At 41.7% G+C, this 20,377-nt stretch overlaps 1 protein-coding gene and 1 pseudogene across 2 annotated transcripts in view; both read right to left on the reverse strand.

Annotated features, from left to right (window-relative positions):
• Positions 1-7,611, reverse strand: part of LOC148105893 (focadhesin-like) — a 34,301-nt pseudogene extending 26,690 nt beyond the window's left edge. Inside the window, exons 1-4 of the transcript XR_015718611.1 lie at positions 7,324-7,611; positions 4,974-5,045; positions 2,068-2,142; positions 1,482-1,636 (exon numbers count right to left, since the gene is read on the reverse strand). The product of XR_015718611.1 is annotated as a focadhesin-like (transcript). The remainder of the gene's footprint in view (positions 1-1,481; positions 1,637-2,067; positions 2,143-4,973; positions 5,046-7,323) is intronic.
• A 3,101-nt stretch (positions 7,612-10,712) lies between these two features.
• On the reverse strand, positions 10,713-16,680 carry LOC148105894 (stonustoxin subunit alpha-like). The gene is made up of 4 exons (XM_087838412.1): positions 16,507-16,680; positions 16,188-16,343; positions 11,466-11,512; positions 10,713-11,317 (listed from the first exon to the last, which is right to left on the reverse strand). The coding sequence occupies exons 2-4, from the start codon at positions 16,217-16,219 to the stop codon at positions 10,713-10,715; spliced, it is 684 nt and encodes a 227-aa protein (XP_087694538.1). The 5' UTR covers positions 16,220-16,343; positions 16,507-16,680.
• Between the last annotated feature and the right edge of the window lie 3,697 nt (positions 16,681-20,377).

The raw sequence follows: 20,377 nt of genomic DNA on the forward strand, positions 1-20,377 counted from the left end.
AAACGGAAACGTTATGACAAATCAGACTATAAGGCAAAAAGAAAGTGCAGCTTTATGGTTTCATGGACAAAAGAATTTCTGTGGCTGCAATATGACGAGCTAAATAACCAGGGGTGCACATAAGTGGTCCGCAGGTGCACATTCGCCGTCAAAATAAAAAACGCGCACAAGATAAGAAGTTGCAACGCGTGTTTGCATACATAAGAGTTTCTGGAGGAGGACAGACATTTGTTTAGAACTCTTAAAGATGTTGAAGAAGCTCCTTTAAGCAATTACTTTGGTTTTCCTCCACCTCCAAAGAAATGGAGTCCGAACCACAAAAGAAGCGCGTATTCTCGGAAAAGTGGTTGCAGGAGGTGAGCTGGCTTCAAACAAATGATGAACGCACAGAGATGTGGTGCAGAATGTGCTGTGAAAATCCCACTCTAGCGGACAAAAACTGCCTTTTATAACATATATATTTTATATATTTTATAACAATAACATAATGTTCTGCCGGGTGTGTTGTTGGTTTTCCCTCGATTTCTGAGTCGACAAGCGCCTTTGTTACTGGGACCAGTCATTTTAAGAAAGGCCCCCATTAGAACCCATGAGAAATGCAAGAATTGCATTATTGCTCAGTCTGCAGTATCTTTCCCAGAACAAACACCAATTGCAAATAACATACTAAAAATAAACCTGAAAAATCTGTTTAGAACAGCTACTATGTTGCAAAGAGTGAACTACCACTGCCACAATTTAGCAGTCTTTGCAAACTTCAAAAAGCAAATGGCCTCGATCTTGGTTCCACTTGCCTCTTACCCGTGACTTCAGTGGAAATTTCAAATTCAGGATCTGACACAGACTGATTCATGTTCTACACAGTTCATAGAAATTTCTGTTCAATTAGAACCAAGTATTTGAGTTGATGATTGTAATTTTTATACAATGTTGTAATTTGTGTTTCAACAATTTTTTGATTAACATCAATCAAAAAAATTGCTCTCTTTTTTATTCGGGCTACTTAAATTTATTTTGGGCTACCAAAAACTGAAGAGTCCCTGCCCGAAGGGCTAGCAGGGATTTTGAAATTTTGCGAGCCCTGAACACCAAGGGTTAAGGGTTGAACCACTATGAGACCTTTCCGCGACCCATCATGTGACCTTTGAGGTCACCTGAGGCGAGGTGTGAGTGGGCCTTTAAAGGGATTTAAAGACTGAATTTGTAGGTGACGATGGCCAGTAACAGTGGACATACACGGCCTTCTTCATACCTCTTCTCAGTTCACAGTGTTAGCATTCTCATGCTAAAGAGAGCCTTCTTTGTCCTGCTGATACACAACCTCGTCCTGCTGAGGTCTATCTTTCATGTTGTGCCTTTGTGCAGCGGCTGTAACGCTGCATGGATGCAGGTTACAGAGCCTCTATCAGACTCATTGACAAACAGCTGAGCTGAGCTTTCTGAGGCAGGATCGTGGCGTCCAATAACTGCGCGTTGCATACCTTGCAGAAGGCAGGAGGTTGAGGACACCATTGAGGATGTAGTCCAGGTCTGCATGGCCCTGGTCCACCAATAACACCAAGGTGTCACAGCACGCTGAACACACCACAGCACAGTCACTGCAGCACTGCTGCCACAAAGCTTCCAGTGCTGGGCCCTGAACAACAACAGTGATGCAGTCAGTGTTTCAGAAGTTTAACAAAACGATCTGTGCCATTTCCACACATGCACTGAAGCCCTGAATGAAAACGGACAAAGACAGAGGTGCACGTGAGAATGCAATCTGTCCCACTCAGTTCAGCCACTCGGGCTCAGCACTGATTCAATCCCAACTGACAAGGTTTGATTCAATTTGGACTCAGACAGTCAGAAATATTCTAACTATGATCGTTTATCAGTGCATATCCATATTTTATATCTGTGTATAAAAACAAAGCTGACACTGTGAGATCAGAGGTGTCAGCCTCACAGCAGATGTGTCAAAGTCACTGAGGAGAAAACACAGGACCACATGAAGCAGATGTTCCTGCTCTTTTATACTTCATGTGACTAAAGAAATGATCATATGTGACTCTTACAGGAACTCACCTGAGCACAGGACCAGGTGATTTGCCCATTTGACCCTTTTTCCTTTAAGACAGCTGCAACAAGACTTCTCACCGTCTACAACACAAGAAAATCACACTTCTGTACCATTATTCACAATAACAATGAGAGGAAGAGAAACCAACACTACAGAGTGAATGAATGAATGAATGAATGAATGAATGAATGAATGAATGTGCCTACAGGGACCTGAGTCTGTGTGTGTTCAGTAAAACCTGCCTCTCCTCTACATAAACATATTAAACACACGAGTGTGAGTGACTCAGAAACCCTCGTGGTTGCCAACAAACATACAAAGTAACTCTGTGTCTTGGATCTTGTTACACCGCAAAGCCAGAACAGCTTACTACTCATCACTGATTGAAGAAAATAAGAACAACCCCAGGTTTCTCTTCAGCACTGTAGCCAGGCTGACAAAAAGTCAGAGCTCTTTTGAGCCAACCATCCCTTTAACGTTAACTAGTGATGACTTCATGAACTTCTTCACAAATAAAATTTTTATCATTAGAGAAAAAATTACCAATAATCATCCCACAGATGTAATATTATCTACAGCTACCCGTAGTTTCATTGATGTTAAGTTAGACTCTTTTTTTCCAATCGATCTTTCTGAGTTAACGTCAATAATTACTTCCTCCAAACCATCAACGTGTCTTTTAGACCCCATTCCTACAAAACTGCTCAAAGAAGTCCTGCCATTGATTAATTCTTCGATCTTATATATGATCAACCTATCTCTAATAATCGGCTATGTACCACAGGCCTTCAAGGTGGCTGCAGTTAAACCTTTACTCAAAAAGCATCTCTAGACCCAGCAGTCTTAGCTAATTATAGGCCAATCTCCAACCTTCCTTTCATATCAAAAATCCTTGAAAGAGTAGTTGTCAAACAGCTAACAGATCATCTGTAGAGGAATGGTTTATTTGAAGAGTTTCAGTCAGGTTTCAGAGTTCATCACAGCACAGAAACAGCTTTAGTGAAGGTTACAAATGATCTTCTTATGGCCTCTGACAGTGGACTCATCTCTGTGCTTGTCCTTCTTGACCTTAGTGCAGCATTCGATACTGTTGACCATAATATTCTATTAGAGCGATTAGAACATGCTGTAGGTATTACAGGTATTGCACTGCAGTGGTTTGTATCATATCTATCTAATAGACTCCAATTTGTGCATGTAAATGGAGAGTCCTCTTCACACACTGAGGTTAATTATGGAGTTCCACAGGGTTCAGTGCTAGGACCAATTCTGTTTACATTATACATGCTTCCCCTAGGCAGCATCATTAGAAGACATAGCATAAATTTTCACTGCTATGCAGATGACACCCAGCTCTATCTGTCCATGAAGCCAGATAACACACACCAACTAGTTAAACTGCAGGAATGTCTTAAAGACATAAAGACTTGGATGGCCACTAACTTTCTGCTTCTCAACTCAGATAAAACTGAGGTCATTGTACTCGGCGCTGAAAAGCTTAGAAATATGGTATCTAACCAGATTCTTACTCTGGATGGCATTACCTTGGCCTCCAGTAACACTGTGAGGAACCTTGGAGTCATTTTTGACCAGGATATGTCCTTCAACGCACATATTAAACAAATTTGTAAGACTGCGTTCTTCCATTTGCGCAACATCTCTAAAATTAGAAATATCCTGTCTCAGAGTGACGCTGAAAAACTAGTTCATGCATTTATTACTTCCAGGCTGGACTACTGCAATTCATTATTATCAGGATGTCCAAAAAACTCACTGAAAAGCCTTCAGTTAATCCAAAATGCTGCAGCAAGAGTACTGACAGGGACTAGAAAGAGAGAGCATATTTCTCCTGTTTTGGCTTCCCTTCATTGGCTTCCTGTTAAATCCAGAATTGAATTCAAAATCCTGCTCCTCACATACAAGGTCTTAAATAATCAGGCCCCATCTTATCTTAATGACCTTGTAGTACCATATCACCCTATTAGAGCACTTCGCTCTCGCTCTGCAGGCCTACTTGTTGTTCCTAGAGTATTTAAAAGTAGAATGGGAGGGAGAGCCTTCAGTTTTCAGGCCCCTCTTCTGTGGAACCAGCTTCCAGTTTGGATTCGGGAGACAGACACTATCTCTACTTTTAAGATTAGGCTTCAAACTTTCCTTTTTGCTAAAGCATATAGTTAGGGCTGGACCAGGTGACCCTGAATCCTCCCTTAGTTATGCTGCAATAGATGTAGGCTGCCGGGGGATTCCCATGATGCATTGAGTTTTTCCTTTCCAGTCACCTTTCTCACTCACTATGTATTAACAGACCTCTCTGTATTGAATCATATCTGTTATTAATCTCTGTCTCTCTTCCACAGCATGTCTTTATCCTGTCTTCCTTCTCTCACCCCAACCGGTCGCAGCAGATGGCCGCCCCTCCCTGAGCCTGGTTCTGCCGGAGGTTTCTTCCTGTTAAAAGGGAGTTTTTCCTTCCCACTGTCGCCAAAGTGCTTGCTCATAGGGGGTCATATGATTGTTGGGCTTTTCTCTGTATCTATGAAGCGCCTTGAGGCGACATTTGTTGTGATTTGGCGCTATATAAATAAAATTGAATTGAATTGAATTGAATTACACTGTAAACTCACCTCATGTCTCTTTAAAATCCTCCAACAGCTGCACACATGTATCCGTGCACCTTACAGTCATGTTACTCTATCAAATAGTTACGTTACTCTTTACTCTGTCTTATCAGGAGACTTTTTTATGAGTATTGCTGAATTCCTGTTAATGGTAGAGATTTTCTGCCTGTGTGAGCTGCTACTTAGTTTACCTCTATCATTAACAAATCACTCGTACCTGTGGAATCAGACAAGGGAAGGATCATTGGTATCATTTGGATGGGAGGAGTCACAGAGCAGAGTCTGCCTCTTACCTGGGCTTGTATGACGGGGCTGGGGAACTCGAGCCGCGTCTTTAAACTCTCCATCATGTCACTGGATCATACCTGTGAACATCCAGAATCTCCATTAGAACAAGAGGAGGAGGTTTGATCAAAGTAAAGACAGCTCTCCTGTTAAACTACAGATGATCACATATCAGGGAAATCAGACTTTAGCTCAGGGATGTGACATCGAACCCCTTACTGATCCAAACAGTTTATTCTTCCTCTCAAACAAACATTCCCAAATGTTTGTCCCAAACAAAGGAAACCAAGATTACCCTTCAGCCATCCACCCACTAACTAAACAACACTTTAGGTTCATGTAAAGTTTCTGGATGAAACTTTATATGAACTTACATGACGTGTACATTGTTGTTTCTAAATGCATTTTGCTAAACTATTTTAGTGCTGTGGCAGTGTGTTGTCATGTATATCTATTAATAAGTGTTCAAACAGAGATGCTAACAGTGCCTGATTACGTTATCTTATATAACAAATACGTAGCTTTCAAAGAGAACACATGGTGATAGATGATGAAGTCTCCCAGCAGCCCTCCTACTGCAGTGTTACTGGGATACGCTCAGAGACACCTGATCCAGTTCTAACAATAAGCTTTAGAGAAAAAACACAAACACTAAATGGGGAGTCTCATGAATCCAAGCTGGGAGCTGGTCCACAGGAGATGGGCCACTGAGAGACAGCTGAAGGCACTGCTGAAGGCACTGCCTCCTATTCTACCTAGCAACAACAAATAAGGCTGCAGTCTGAGGAGGGAGTGCTCTATCAGTATAACTTTGTACTACAAGCTTTTTAAGAGACGACAGAGACTGATTATTTGAGACCTCGTCTGTCAGAAGGAGGATTTTAAATCTTGGATTTAACAGGGAGTCAGTGAAGAGGAGCTAATATGTGACAAACATGCTCTCTTTCTACTTCCTGTTGGTACTCGTGCTGCAGCGTTTCAGGTTAACTGGAGGCTTTGAGGCTTTTCATGGCACTTGTCTGATAACACTGACTCACAATCGTGCAGCTAGAATCACTCTCAGCTTAGTTCACAGACCTACATGGTTGTTTGTGCACACTGAATGATATATTCTGCTCAAAGACTCCTCACAGCTTCACTGGAGCCACGACGATGCTGTTTCTAAGAGTTTTAGGGCCGAGCACAACAGCCTCTGTCTGGATTTAGAAGCAGGAAATTAGAGGTCACCAGGTCTTTTAGGTCTCTGTGATCAACCAAATCACAACAACAGTCACTTGAAGGCACAGACCACGAAGTACAGAGAAAATCCCACCAACCGGTCAACCCCAATGAGCAAGGCCTTGGCCACAGCGGGAAGGAAAATCTCCCTTTTAGCCGAACCAGACTGGAGGACGGGCAGACGTCTGACCGACTGGTGGAGAGGGAGGGACTCACATGGTGGATACTCATCTCTCACAGACGGTGAGAGGACAAAAGTGTCACCTCATATCAGGCGGCACCTCCAGGGCTGAAAACTGAAACCTGTGCAGAAGTGCCAAAAACTGCAATTCCCCTAACGGCCTCTGGAGGCTGCATCCAAAAGTGAGACAACCCCAGCAGCCCCCTATATGAGCACTGTTACAGTTTACAGCTGTAGCTTTTTACCAGGCCTCACCTCTGCCAATCCAAGTGACCCACCTGTGTCACACACACTGTGAAGCTAAGCAGTGTGTCACAATGAAAGCTCCTGCTTCTTCCATGGTTTATATACACATGCTGTGTGGATCTGTGTGTGAAGGAGCACAATACATTGGGACGCACACTCATTGTGTCCCAAGTGTCACAATCAAACTATAAAAAACAAAAATAAAATCAGCAGCGTTTGCTCTGTTGGTCTCTAAAGAGGACATCAGGCTAAATACATCTACTGTTGTTAAATTAGTGCGACACACCATGATGAGCTGCACTCACACTGATACAGCCACATAGTACGTGACAGCTCAAATAATTAATCAAGAATAATCCCCCAGATATATAACAATGCTCAATCTGGAAATGGCAAAGCCGACCACCCAAGACAGAGCAGCATGTTTATGAAGTGTCCCACAAGAAACTGGACACGTCAGAGAAACCAGGAGAGGAACTGTGGTGTTACATGATGAGTGGGTGAATACAGCTGTTAAGGGTCACTGAGTGAAGGATGCAACAGAAGTTAGACCTGCTCTGGTGTCTGTTTTGGAGATGGTGACAATGACTTCAAATTAAAAACTAAAACCCAGCTGGATGTGTCGTAGTGGAAAATGTTCAGTTTGTCTTTGAGAGTGACTGGAATGGACGAGGAGGGCCAGCTCAGGGTGAACCTGAGACCAGGTGACAGACCTGGATCCTCGGGACCAGGTGAGAGGAGGCAGATGAGTTGCTATGGAGACACTAAGAGGAGAAACCGGAAGAAGGAGAATGAGCTACTATCTGTGGCGTTTCCGTCAGAGCCGCTGCGCAGATCTACCCTGCAGGGCTTCCGTCGTGATGTTCGTGGCAGGAACACTGCATTGTTTCTTGAAACTACACCGTTAGCTGGGTGACATTAACGGCGAGATGTGTGAAAACTGCAGTTTTCCAAGTGACAAGACTTTTATTAATGAAGTGAGTGAAAATAAGGTTGATTTGTCAAAGCGGTTTACTGCGGTGCGCAGCTCGTTCTGATGTTTCCTACATTTCCCACAGGCCAAAGCGCTTCACCACGAAGCTTCCGTACACACGAGGCCATCCACAAATATCTGGTGATCGGAGGAAACTAAACTGTAAAGTCGTCCGGACACAACTTAACGCTGAACAGGACCTGCTAATAGCAGCTTAGCATCAACACAAGCTAATGCTAACGTGATACAGCTGACGGCAGGTTCACTGTAATAGATACGCGGCTGTAACTGTAACTGCAGCAGGCTGAGAAAGACTAACGAAGCTCAGTTAAAGTTATACATGCTGTTCAAAAAACTTTACCTCCGAAATCCAGCAGACCCGCGCGGAAATACGGCGAGCAGCGAGGGCCAAAAAGGACAGGAAACCGCCTGTCTCACGCGATTACGTCACAGACATGCACAGCACGCGCAGGCTGAGTTCATATTTTCACCACATTTAATAGAGCAATGCAATTATTATTGTTGTTGTTGCTGTCGTTGTTTCTTGTTGTTAATATTATTTTATGACAAAATGTTGACACACTGTGTGAAATGTAAATAAAATTGAATTGAACGGTTTGCAAATCTCATGAACCCATACTTTATTCATAACGCAACATAGAAAACATAAACGAGCTCATTGTGAATTTGGTGGCAGCAACATCCCAAAAAGCTTGCAGCATGGCCATGTTTCCAACATCACCTCTACTTTCAACAACCGTCCATAAACACCTGGGAACTGAGGAGACTTTTGGGAGAGCATCGTTGTCCCATTTTTGTCTGATATAAGGGACAGAGCTGCTCAACAGTCCTGCGGCTTTTCATCTCGTGATGTCACAAATACCTGCACCACAGACAGGCCGGTTCAGGACTTGCGGTCTTCCACTACAAAGCCCTGCTGTAGTGTGCAGCTTAGCAACATCCTCCTTAAACATGTAAAAGACATCATCTCCATGGGAGCACATGCTGCTCTAAAACCTGTGTATATAATTCAGTCTTGGTTCCTTTCCAAATGTGCAAGGTGCCACTTCCATAGGCACTGATCTAATGCCAACCATCAGAGATGCAGCATTTTTAAACACTGATAACAAACTTCAGCTCAGACATGTAAAGCGTCTCATTACAGACGATTTACAGCCGGCGAGCCTTCAAAGTCTTGGGTCTGAGATGAGTCCGTAAGAAACCACATCGGCCGGTCTGGAAGCACGTCGCGAGGCTCCAAATGCTCCACCAGACCGCCGACAGGTCTCGCACGCCACAGCCGCTCTATCACGTGACACATACTGCTCCTATGTGCTAAGGTCATGTGTTGGGTTACGCCATGTCGCAAGTTTTCTGAGGTGCTTTTGTGATATTTAGTAGATCGGATTACATCTTTTTTTAATTATTACTTATATACGATCCAGTAATTTAGGTCAGTATCGGACTGATACCGATACGCAACGTCGGATCGGTCCATCTCTAGTTCAGATGGCTTTTAATGAGCCTTATAAAATAAACACAGTTTAAAAACATCTAGCAACTAAATCAAGGGTAGCCTGAACTTACAGTCACTGAACACAGCAAGTGTCCCTGCTCTCAGACACAAAACCTGCCTTTAAAAGTTCAGAGTAATGAAATCAGCAGTTCTGATTCTATCATTTGTAGTCTCACACACTTGTGCATTTCTGTTGTTTTGGTTCACATCGGTTGATTTTCTGCTGTAAACAACTAAAGAGAACATTTTCTAAACCTTTGAGTGTCCATCAGGATCCTGTAGAAACAGCTTCCATGTCAAAGATCAATATTCTGGATTCTGTTTAGAAAGAAAAAGATTTTTAGAAAATTCTCTAAAGAATTCAACATCTGTTTTGTTTTCTACTATTTATTTATTTTTTTAAGTCACTCTAGTACAGATTTCTTTAGTCACATGTCTTTGTGTCTTCCATAAAAAACATTAAACATGCAAACACTCAACACAGCAACACTGAAAGCATTTGAGTGTAACTTTCATTCAAATCAAACTTTATACACAATTACAATAATGGAAAAAAAAGACAATCTAAACATTAAAACACTACAGCCACTGAAGAAACAAATGAAACCAATCACAATCAAAATCAAAATATGATCATAGAAAAATAGAAGAGACATATCATACATCATATATCATCAGAGTGTTTCTCTAACAGCAGGAGCCTCTTTACACTCAGCTTCACACAGACGAGCTGAGGAATGATCAAGCAAACAACAGCATATCCTGATATGAGGCTCACAGATCAGGATCAATACAACACGTAGCAACCGACACTGATGTTGCCTTGGTGACCACTGCCATATATAGTATTTCTGTTACCTCACTTGTCGTAAACATCAACGCTGGCTGTTTTTCATTTTACTAATGAGTCCACTCTCTTCCCTCACTTTCGTCTCTTCCTCGTGTTTGAGCTCCTCTCAGAGAGGATTTAAGAAAGAGCTTTGATGATGGCTGTAGCTCAGGAGATAGAGCAAGGCATCTAATGATCAGAAGGTTGGTGGTTCAATCCCTGACTGCTCCAGCTGGCACACAAAGTGTCCTTGAGCAAGACACTAACCCTCTCCGATGCATCCATCAGAGTATGAACGTGTTAAACAAGAATCAGTCCATTTATCATGGAAATATCAAAGTAGAAAGTGAAGTCAGTTATGATTGGCTGCACAGCTGGATCACATGATCAGGTGAGTGGTACAAATAACAGGAAGCTTCTCTTGTGGCTTTAATAATCATTTGAATTGATAACTTATGATTTACAGACTGTTCTTTATATTTTCATTGTCGTCTGAAACACAGAAAAATATCAATGTTGGAAAATATGACATTTATATCTAGTTTCTAAAGGATGGTTTAATTCTCCAAAGGCCACCACAGACATGACAAAGTTATTTCATCATTATAATGCACAAAAACTAAAATCAGGATGAGCCCTGCTGCTCACCAAACTTGTGTTGAAGAATAATTTGTGAATCATTTAGTTTAAAACATCAACTGACTGAATCCATGAATCTCGTCATGTGTTTCTGAGTGAAAGACACAGACATGTACAGACTGAACTGTTTCTCTAACAGGTAAGACTAACTACACAAAGTCACTGACTCAGGGCCAAGAAAAAATTTTCTTTCAGACTTCTGCAGATGAGTTTCTCTAAAACCACCCGATGGATACTGGAACCCAAATCCAGGATAAAGAGTTTGAGTGAATGTGGTGTTGAAGGTGTGGAGGTGGATCAGAGAGTCAGAGGAGACTCTGTAGAAGGACAGAGTGCCAGCAGGACAGTCCACATACACTGCTGCTCTGTTAGAGACAGAGGAGGAGGAGGAGGAGGAGGAGGAGGAGGAGATGCGTGTTTCTCTGTTATTGTGCCACACAGAGGAATAACGATCAGAACAGAAAAGACTCCAGGACTGATCATTTCCACCAAACACACACTCATCACTCCATCCTTTCCTTTTGATTCCTCTGTAACTCACTGATATCCAAGCCCTGCTCGTCCACTCGACCTCCCAGTAACAGCGACCAGTCAGACCATCTCTACACAGCAGCTGAGGACAAACATCAAATCTGTCTGGATGATCAGGATATGACTGAACCTCCCACACATGTGTCACCTTCCTGTTGTTGTCAGACAGTTGGAGCCATTTGTTCACTGTGTTTGTGTCGATTGTGAGTTGACAGGAATCTGATGGAGAGAACAAACACAATCCAGCTGCAGTTATTGATCCATCATCTGTTCATTGATTGACACTTTGATGATGACTCCTGACATGATGAAGATGGTTGAATGTGTGCTGCTTTGTTTTCATGAATCCCATTAAAAACACACTTACACTTCCTCAGACCTGGTCTCAACCATCGGACTCCAGCAGGCTCCACCCTGAAAGGAGGAGGGGGGTCAGAGCAGCACAGTCAGCATGCACACATGGACATTACATGGCTCTCATACACACACTGTTACACACTGATAAAGGAACAGGCCAACATTTTAACACATAAATGTTTCAACTTCAAAAGAGCAAAACTCATAATCACATCACATTTAATCTCCTTTATTAAGCACGATGTCCAGGGAGCATTGACATGTGCCACAGTCAAGGTTCAACACACTGTGACATTCATGCTGTCAGGGAGTGGGTGCATATTAAATGTAAAGACTGGGACTGGCTACAAAAACTGATTCAGTACAGGTAGAGTGCAGCAGCCAGTGCATCACATATTTTGAGCTAATGCAGCGGTCATCACACCACATACTGCTTTCTATGTAAAGGAGCCTTCATTCTCAGATTAGGGCTGTTTGTGACCATAAAGTCTGTCTCACAAGGGCAGCCACTGGTCCAGGCGAGGAGGCCTCCACAGTGGGATGTCTGAGGGTGCAGACATGGGTGAAGTTAGGACCAGGTGCCAGTGGACCTGTGTACCTCTGGAGATAGGAGTTATTGTTTCACTCCACCAAAAGCAGAGAGAAAGATGTTTATTAATAATCCTTCTAATTAATAAATGCTCTGTAGAGCAAATTTGTTGAAGGTAAACAAACATAAATGATGGAAACAGCATCAACCAATCACAATGCTGCACTCTTGCAGGAGGAGGTTGTGATTTGATGCATGTGATGAATATATTTATTTCTTATTCTCCTAACAGGAAAAATATCTTTGTTTTTGTATATTTATACTAACATAAGTGCATTTAAAGGCTCGTCATCTTGATTTATTTATTCAGAAATGATATCAAACAATAATACAGGGAAACCCTGAATTAAATGACACAATTCTTGGTCATTGATGGTTACAGCTAACAGTGTCTCTGGGACCACTTTTGACAGCATTTGACTGAAGTGCTGGTTGGCTGCAGGGCCACCATGAAGGCTCTTTCTGGAGCTCTCCGGCTACGTCCACACTAACACGTTTTAGTTTGAAAACGCCTCGTTTTCTCTCCGTTTTGGCCTCCCGTCCACACTGAGACGGTGTTTTCCATCCATCTATCCATTTTCTTCCGCTTATCCGGGCCCGGGTCGCGGGGGCAGCAGCCCAAGCAGAGAAGCCCAGACCTCCCTCTCACCAGCCACCTACTCCAGCTTGTCTGGGGGAACACCAAAGCGTTCCCAGGCCAGCCGAGAGATATAATCTCTCCAGCGCATCCTGGGTCTGCCCCGGGGCCTCCTCCCGGTGGGACATGCCCGGAACACCTCACCCAGGAGGCGCCCAGGAGGCATCCTTGTCAGATGCCCGAACCACCTCAGCTGGCCAAACTTCTCACCCTATCTCTAAGGGAGAGGCCAGCCACCTTTGAGAGGAAGCCCATTTCCACCACTTGTATTCACGATCTCGTTCTTTCAGTCACTACCCACAGCTCGTGGCCATAGCTGAGGGTCGGGGCGTAGATCGACCAGTAAATTGAGAGCTTTGCTTTTACACTCAGCTCTCTCTTCACCGCGACAGACCGGTGCAGCGTCCTCATCGCTCATCGCTGCAGCCGCTGCACCAATCCATCTGTCGATCTCCTGCTCCCTTCTCCCATCGCTCATGAACAAGACCCCGAGATACTTAAACTCCTCCAGTTGGGGCAGGAACTCGACCCTGACCCGGAGTGGGCACTCCACCCTTTTCCGGGTGAGGACCATGGCCTCAGATTTGGAGGTGCTGATTCTCATTCCCACCGCTTCACACTCGGCTGCGAATTGTTCCAAGGCGAGCTGGAAGCCTTCACCCGATGAAGCCAACAGAGCCACATCATCCGCAAAAAGCAGAAATGAGATCCTGAGACAACCTAAGTCAGGGGTCAGCAGCCATTTGGACCCAGTTTCCATGCAAAAGAAAACACTGGGAGCCGCAAATGCTTTTTGACATCTAAAATTAAGATAACACTGTATATATTGTGTTTTACCTTTATGCTTTGTGTGAACAACTAAGGTGTGTTGCTTAAATCCATGAAGTGCTACAGAGAAAATTACAATTTATTTATGTAAGTAACACATTTTGAACTCTTAAAGAAATATAACAAAAGGAAAGACACCCAGAACTAAAATGATCCAGCAAACAAAAACTGTTGTGAACCGCCACCCTTATATCGCCTTTGGGCTTTTGGAGCCTTGACCTGACTTTTAACCTCTTAAGCCCCAAGCCTACCTGATCTCCTGCTTATTGCCCCCGTATCAGGGGGCGTTGGGGCTTAAGAGGTTAAAAAGTAATTGGAAAAAAAGCACTATGCTGCTAAAAGATCAAAAATAGATATTTGCAAAATTCTGCCTAAATATGTATTTTACCTGGTTAATGTGTGTGGCGGTGCGTGGTCTGCAGCACCGCTGCAGGGGAGGCGGACGCACCTGAGCGGCACCCGCAATCACACCTCGACGCCTTTACGTCTGTGCTCTCTGTGCTGTTGTGTTGATGTGTGTTGGGCTGTGAGCTGCAAAGCTACAGCTGGCTGTGTGCGTACAGCAACCGTGTGTGAAAAGTGGTCAATAAAGAGATGCTGAAAAGCGTGTTCATGCAAACATCGTCGGGTCTGCCGTGATATGTTTACAATGGGACTTCTGGTCACAGCGTCTGCAAATCGAGGCTGTACGAAGTCACTTTCATCTTTACGCAGGACTGTAAGCTGTCATCTGTGAGGCGTGAGCGGTGTTTGTTTTTAACATAGTTCATGGTGGAGAACAGCTGCTGACATAATGTGGATCCGAAGATCTATAACTGGCCTGCCTGGGGTTGAAAGTCTCGATAAATGCACGGCGTTTCGGCGGGTACACCGGCTTCCGCGAGTGTGACGGATATTTTGAGCGATGAAGAAATAATAGAATAAAATTTTATTTTTATACTTCAGTATCACAATAATCTTCCAATTTAGAACTACAAGTAAAAAAGAACTAACATAAATAAAATACACTTCAGCTAAATACTTCTAATTTATTTTCCCGGAGCCGCACTATAAGGACTAAATAGCCGCATGCGGCTCCGGAGCCGACCCCTGACCTAAGTGAAACCACTTGGCTACGCCTAGAAATTCTGTCCATAAAAATTATAAACATAATCGGTGACAAAGGGCAGCCCTGGCGGAGCCCATCACCCACCTGGAATGAGTCTGACTTATTGCCGGCTATGCGGACCAAGCTCTTGCAACGGTCGTATAAGGACTGAATGGCCCATAGCAATGGGCCAGACACCCCATACTCCCGGAGCACCCCTCACAGGACTCCCCAAGGGACACGGTCGAATGCTTTCTCCAAGTCCATAAAACACATGTAGACTGGTTGGGCAAACTCCCATGCGCCTTTGTACTTTGTACTTTTGTGTTACTCGCAGCAACAACTCCACCTCATTGTTAGTCCATTTAAAAACTCTGTGCTTTTCCTCATTTTGCTGCGACGTTTCAACGAGCCGGAAAGTGAATAGACGTCAGACAGAAATGAGGCAGGCCGGATCTTCTTGCGTTTCATGCATGCGCAGGACTGCAACATAAGCGTTTTTCGGCCGTTTCAATGTGGACACACAGCCTTGTGAAAACGACTGAAAACAATAGTGTGGACGCGGAGCATTTTCAGACGAAAACACCGTTTTCAAATCCATCTGGGCTAGTGTGGACGTGGTCTCAGTGGCACAGCACATATCCTGCAGTGCAGGCTGCAGGGTAACAGGACCAGTGGTTGTCCTTGCTAGATTGGCTTTACAGTCAAAAACACCCACTGGTCTGGGCCCAACACCCAACCAGTGACCTGGTTTCCTCCACCAGCTCCATCCCTTTGTTTCTTAATCTTTGCTTTCTGTTAGCAATGAATGACTGATTTGAATGATTGATTTATATTATATTTAGTGCTGTCAACATTAACCCGTAATTACGGCATTAAAGCGGCAAATCCTCATTAACAAGTTAACGCAGATCAGCCCGATGAGGGGTTACACGGGGTTGAAGCGTTAATGCAGCTTAACACGTTAATGTTGACAGCACTCATTATATTATAATTTGACTTTGAATTTCAAGGTTGATCGACCAAAGTTAATTCACTTTGACTGCATTCTATTTTTCTGTTGTTTTCTACTAACTATTATCACAAAGTCCAGAAGATCAATTTGATATTTTAGCACAAACAAGTTTCAGTAGTAAACGCTCAGAAGCAGCAAACTAGCAGTGCAAAATAGCCCATTTTAGCAGGTGGTTAGTTAAGTTGAGTGACCTAGTAATCCATTTACTTTTACTAATATGTTTTTCTAAGCTGGGGAAACAACTTCCCCCTAATTCTAGTTTATGCTGGGCCAGTCTAAACATGTCCTGGACATGGTCTCTGCACACAGATAAAACTTAAAATAAATAAAGAGAGTGAAAATGTCAGTTCCTTTCCAGAGATCAGTTTGAACAGGCTGCACCGTTGTTGCTGACAGAGATTTTGTCCTATGAGACCACATACAGACATCTACTGTTTATGTTAGACCAGAATGGGAAAAATGTTCCTATATGTGTGAATATTCAAATAACACTGGTTTCCAGCATTAAGTAATCAGACAGAGCCAGTTTCCTCATCTATCAGACACTGTTTGTGGCTGTAACGGCCATCTACATACCTCAGAGTGTCCAGTCTTAGCTGCTCAAGCATCTTCACTGCTGCCTCTCCTGGGTTATTGTAGCTCAGGTCCAGCTCTTTCAGATGAGAAGAACTGGAGCTAAAAGCTGAGACCAGAGACTTGCAACCTTCCTCTGTGATCAGGCAGCCTGACAGCCTGCAGACATGACAAATACTCTTAGAGAAGAGAAAAATAGCTAAATGCAAACAGGAATCTGCAGCCAAAAATGAAACAGGAGTTAAAAATGGCCATTAGTCAATCTAAACCTTAGATTGTAAACCTGTAAACCTCTTCTACTGAACATTTCAAGAACGCTGACCTGAGTGTTTCCAGTTCACAATATGGACTTTTCAGTCCAGAAGACAAAACTTTCACTCCAGAGTCCTTCAGGTCATTGTTACTCAGGTCAAGCTCTCTCAAACTGGAGGGCTGGGAGCTGAGTAGTGAAGACAGAGTTTCACAGCTTCCCTCTGAGAGATTACAGACACTCAATCTGAAGAGACAATAAAGAGAAAAATAATAATGTTAAACTTTCTGGTCTGAACCTTTGAAAAATACACGATCTAGATAAAATATCATCTCTATAGAGGTTAAATCGTGTGGAGGGTTAATTAATCATCAATAATTAATCAATTAGTCATTAAATAACTAATTAAATGTCATTAATGGATTAACTTCAAAATACTTAAGAAATTAAATATATACATAATTGATTTATTCCCAAGTAATTTCATTTAAAACATTTCCAATAAATTAATTACAAATTTAATGACTTTTAAATATATTTAATTAATCACTTATTGACACATTTAATTAATTATTTAGGAATCTATTTATTTAATTCATTTTGGCCCTTCTAGCCCTGCAGCTGTGCATGTGCTTACATATCCACTGGTATGTATCCTACAGGTATTCTCACAGCAGTGCTGCTGAACATTAAATGACCAGCAGATGTCAGTTCTTCATAATAAGCAGTTAAACGAGGCTTTGTGTGATCTGCCTTTGGGTGAAGCAACAAAGCCGGAAAAATTGGACACATTCACAGAGCTTTACCACACCATCACTAGACAACAGTGGAATTATTTTAACTAAAAACAAATAATCAGAAAGTCTTCTGCCTGGTCTCGTATCTCTGTGTTTCTGTAACATGAATAATGAGCTGAAATTCTCCTCACGACACCACCGATCAGCTCGAAGGGCCCTCGAGTTTACCTGCATGCATCCTGTTCACCTGTCAGCTGTTTAACACCTGCTGCTTATTCAGGAAACACGCCCACATTACCTGGTGACAGTCACAGTTTAATGTGGGCCGCTGTTTGTCAATATAAAATTATTTAGTTCCAATATTGTGCACATAATTTGCAAATGTACCATAGTTTTCGGACCATAAGGCTCACTGGATTATCACTGTCGATCTTTGAGAAAATTACACGATTTTAAGTTTGTTAAGTTTGTCAAGATAGTTTCGTCAGCGCACAGCTGCTGGAGCTTGTGCTTACCCTCAAAGTGACCGATCTGGGTTAAAAAGGGGATTCAAAAGAAAGGGCGATGGACACTAAGATAACTACACAATACTTTATAAGTGAACCTGTTGCTTTAATACAGATTTGGGCTATTTGCATTTAAATTAAATAGATTTATTGACAGACATCAATTAAATAAGTATACATGTACCTCAGTAATATAGTTCTGCCACTTATCTGCTCTAATGACTGGAAATCTGATATATGGTATAACATTTGGAAGTCTATTAAAATAAAAACAAAAAATAAAATAAAATGAGATGTGTGGTCTTTGGTTGTTGTTGTTGTTGTTGTTTTTTCTTTGTTCAATAAGCAGATGTTGGTGTTTCAGCAATGCAGTAACTTAAGTTTAAAAGGCTTGTTAGAAACTATGAAACACATCATACAGACTTGTGGACATTAGAAGACATTATGTCTAACAAGCCTTGTACAGTTAACTGAAACAGCAACATTATCTCTTTTATTAAAACATGCATATACACAGGTAACACTGCTTATTGAAAACCCCCCAACAAAGATCAGATCTTAATCAGACTTTATTTTAGAATACAGTTTAATAATATTTTTTTAAGGCAGTTTAATAATTTCTGGAGCAGGCTGAACAGCAGTCTTCACTATCTACAAACAGCATGAACATGCTGTGGTGAAAATGCTCTCTTTCCTCCTTAAACATCTTTTTAATGTTAGTTTTAATAATTTAATGCTTGTTTCAGAAGCATAGTCTTAACTTAAAGTAACTCAGGTCAGACCTTCATGAACCGAAAACTCACAGCGGCCAACTCTAGTTTGTGGCTAGACTCAGTTTGTTGAACCTGTGCCTTGAAAAAGGCTCCTGTTTGTCCCTCATGTTTGTTTTCACATTTTAGACTTTGCTTCTATTGGACTTTTTATCAGTAACACGTGCTTACTTTTTGCAGGAACAGTTGAAACTAACATAAATAAATAACTCGGGAGAGATAGTCAGCAGGGGGTAATGCGAGTTGTGTGCCACGTTGTCAGCGGTATACAAGCTCGACCACTCGCAAGGTGAGCTGGCAGACATCACTGAATTCATCTGAGAGGATCAGGTTCATTTTGACAAAGTGAGCAGATATTTAAAGATTATGCCACTACATTCTTGTCTAGAAGATATTAAAGTGTATTTGGTGACACACAAAAAAGGGTAAAGTTTAAGTATAGTTTGGGTCCACACATGTCCAAACCCTGGTGCGTAGGCCTACATAGTTTTGAGAAAAGCCCACTAAAAGAACGCCCACCACTCCCTAACCTCATTGGCACTCAGACGTCCTCTTCAGAAAGCCTTAATGTTTGGCATGATTGTAGCCAAAAGACTTATTCTTAGAGCCTGGAAATCACCATCTCCTCCATTGTTTAGGGTTTGGCTACGTGAGATGATTGCATGTTTGTATATTGAAAAGGTTCGTTATCGTCTGGCTGACACTCATTTTAAGTTTGTCGAAATCTGGGGCCCTTTTCTCAATCATATTAACAGGGATTCAACATAAACTTTAACCTGTTTGACTGCACTTTGTGTTTGTGTGAAAATGCACTTCTGCCGGACCCTGATTCCTTCCTGGACTTGTCCCCCACATCTGGTAAACTCTCTGTTGTTGTCTAACCTCACACAGAAGATCATCTTCTTTGGACACTGGTGTTTCTTTTGATCTTTTGATTTGTACTGGCTAACTGGTGTATTTTTTCTTTTCTTTCCTGTTTGGGTTTTTTTTTTGTTTGTTTGTTTTTGTTTTTTTTCTGTGCTTGAATGTTATTGTTTTTGTATCTTATGTCCTTTGTCTGGTGTGATTTTATGTAACTTCGAACTTAAAATCTTATAAATAAACATTAAAAAAAAAAGAACGCCCACCAGACCAAAGCAATGGTTTTGACTTGATCAGCATTAACCCCGCCCCCTGACTTTGATGGGTGAAGCTGACAAATAAAATGTATTTATGAACAGCGATGCAGGGCCAGGAGTAGCAACGTGAATTAAATAAATACATCATTAAATAATTCATTAAATGTGTCAGTAAAATAATTAAAATAGAAAACAAACCAATAATTGATTAAATATGTAATTAACTAATTAGAATTGTACATAAATAAATAATGAAACATTTTAAATGAAATAAATGGATAATTCATTATCAATATATATTTTTAATTGATTATGTACATTTTTAAATTAATTACTGAAATAATTAATTCATTAGTGATGTCTTTATTTAATACAACCATAAAATTATTGCTAGTTTACTCAAAATCAATTTAAGACATCAATATTAAAGGTTAAATTATGATAATGAATACATGCAACTATAACTGATTACATAAAAATTAGGATTTCTTCAGCTAAAGCCAAAGTGCTGACTCATTTGGCATGTTACTCTCAAATGTTTTCCCTAATAACAATAACATAATTACACTTTAGCCACAAGAGGGCAGCAGCATTAATATAAGTCACATGTATATAAAGGTACAGTGATTATATTACAGTGATTTTGACAAAAACAAAACAGACGGTGATGGCAGTGTGTTTCCATGACAGATCTACCAACCAATCACAACTAATTTTTCTTGGTAGTTTTTTTCCTGTAGTTCCTCCTTTTGAGAAGTGATTAACTTGACTGGTAAATAACTACAAGGCAGGATAGATAAACTGCAACAAGT

The sequence above is a fragment of the Neolamprologus brichardi genome, chromosome 3, assembly GCF_056152115.1.
Source record: "Neolamprologus brichardi isolate AB-2024 chromosome 3, ASM5615211v1, whole genome shotgun sequence".
Classification (NCBI taxonomy): domain Eukaryota; kingdom Metazoa; phylum Chordata; class Actinopteri; order Cichliformes; family Cichlidae; genus Neolamprologus; species Neolamprologus brichardi.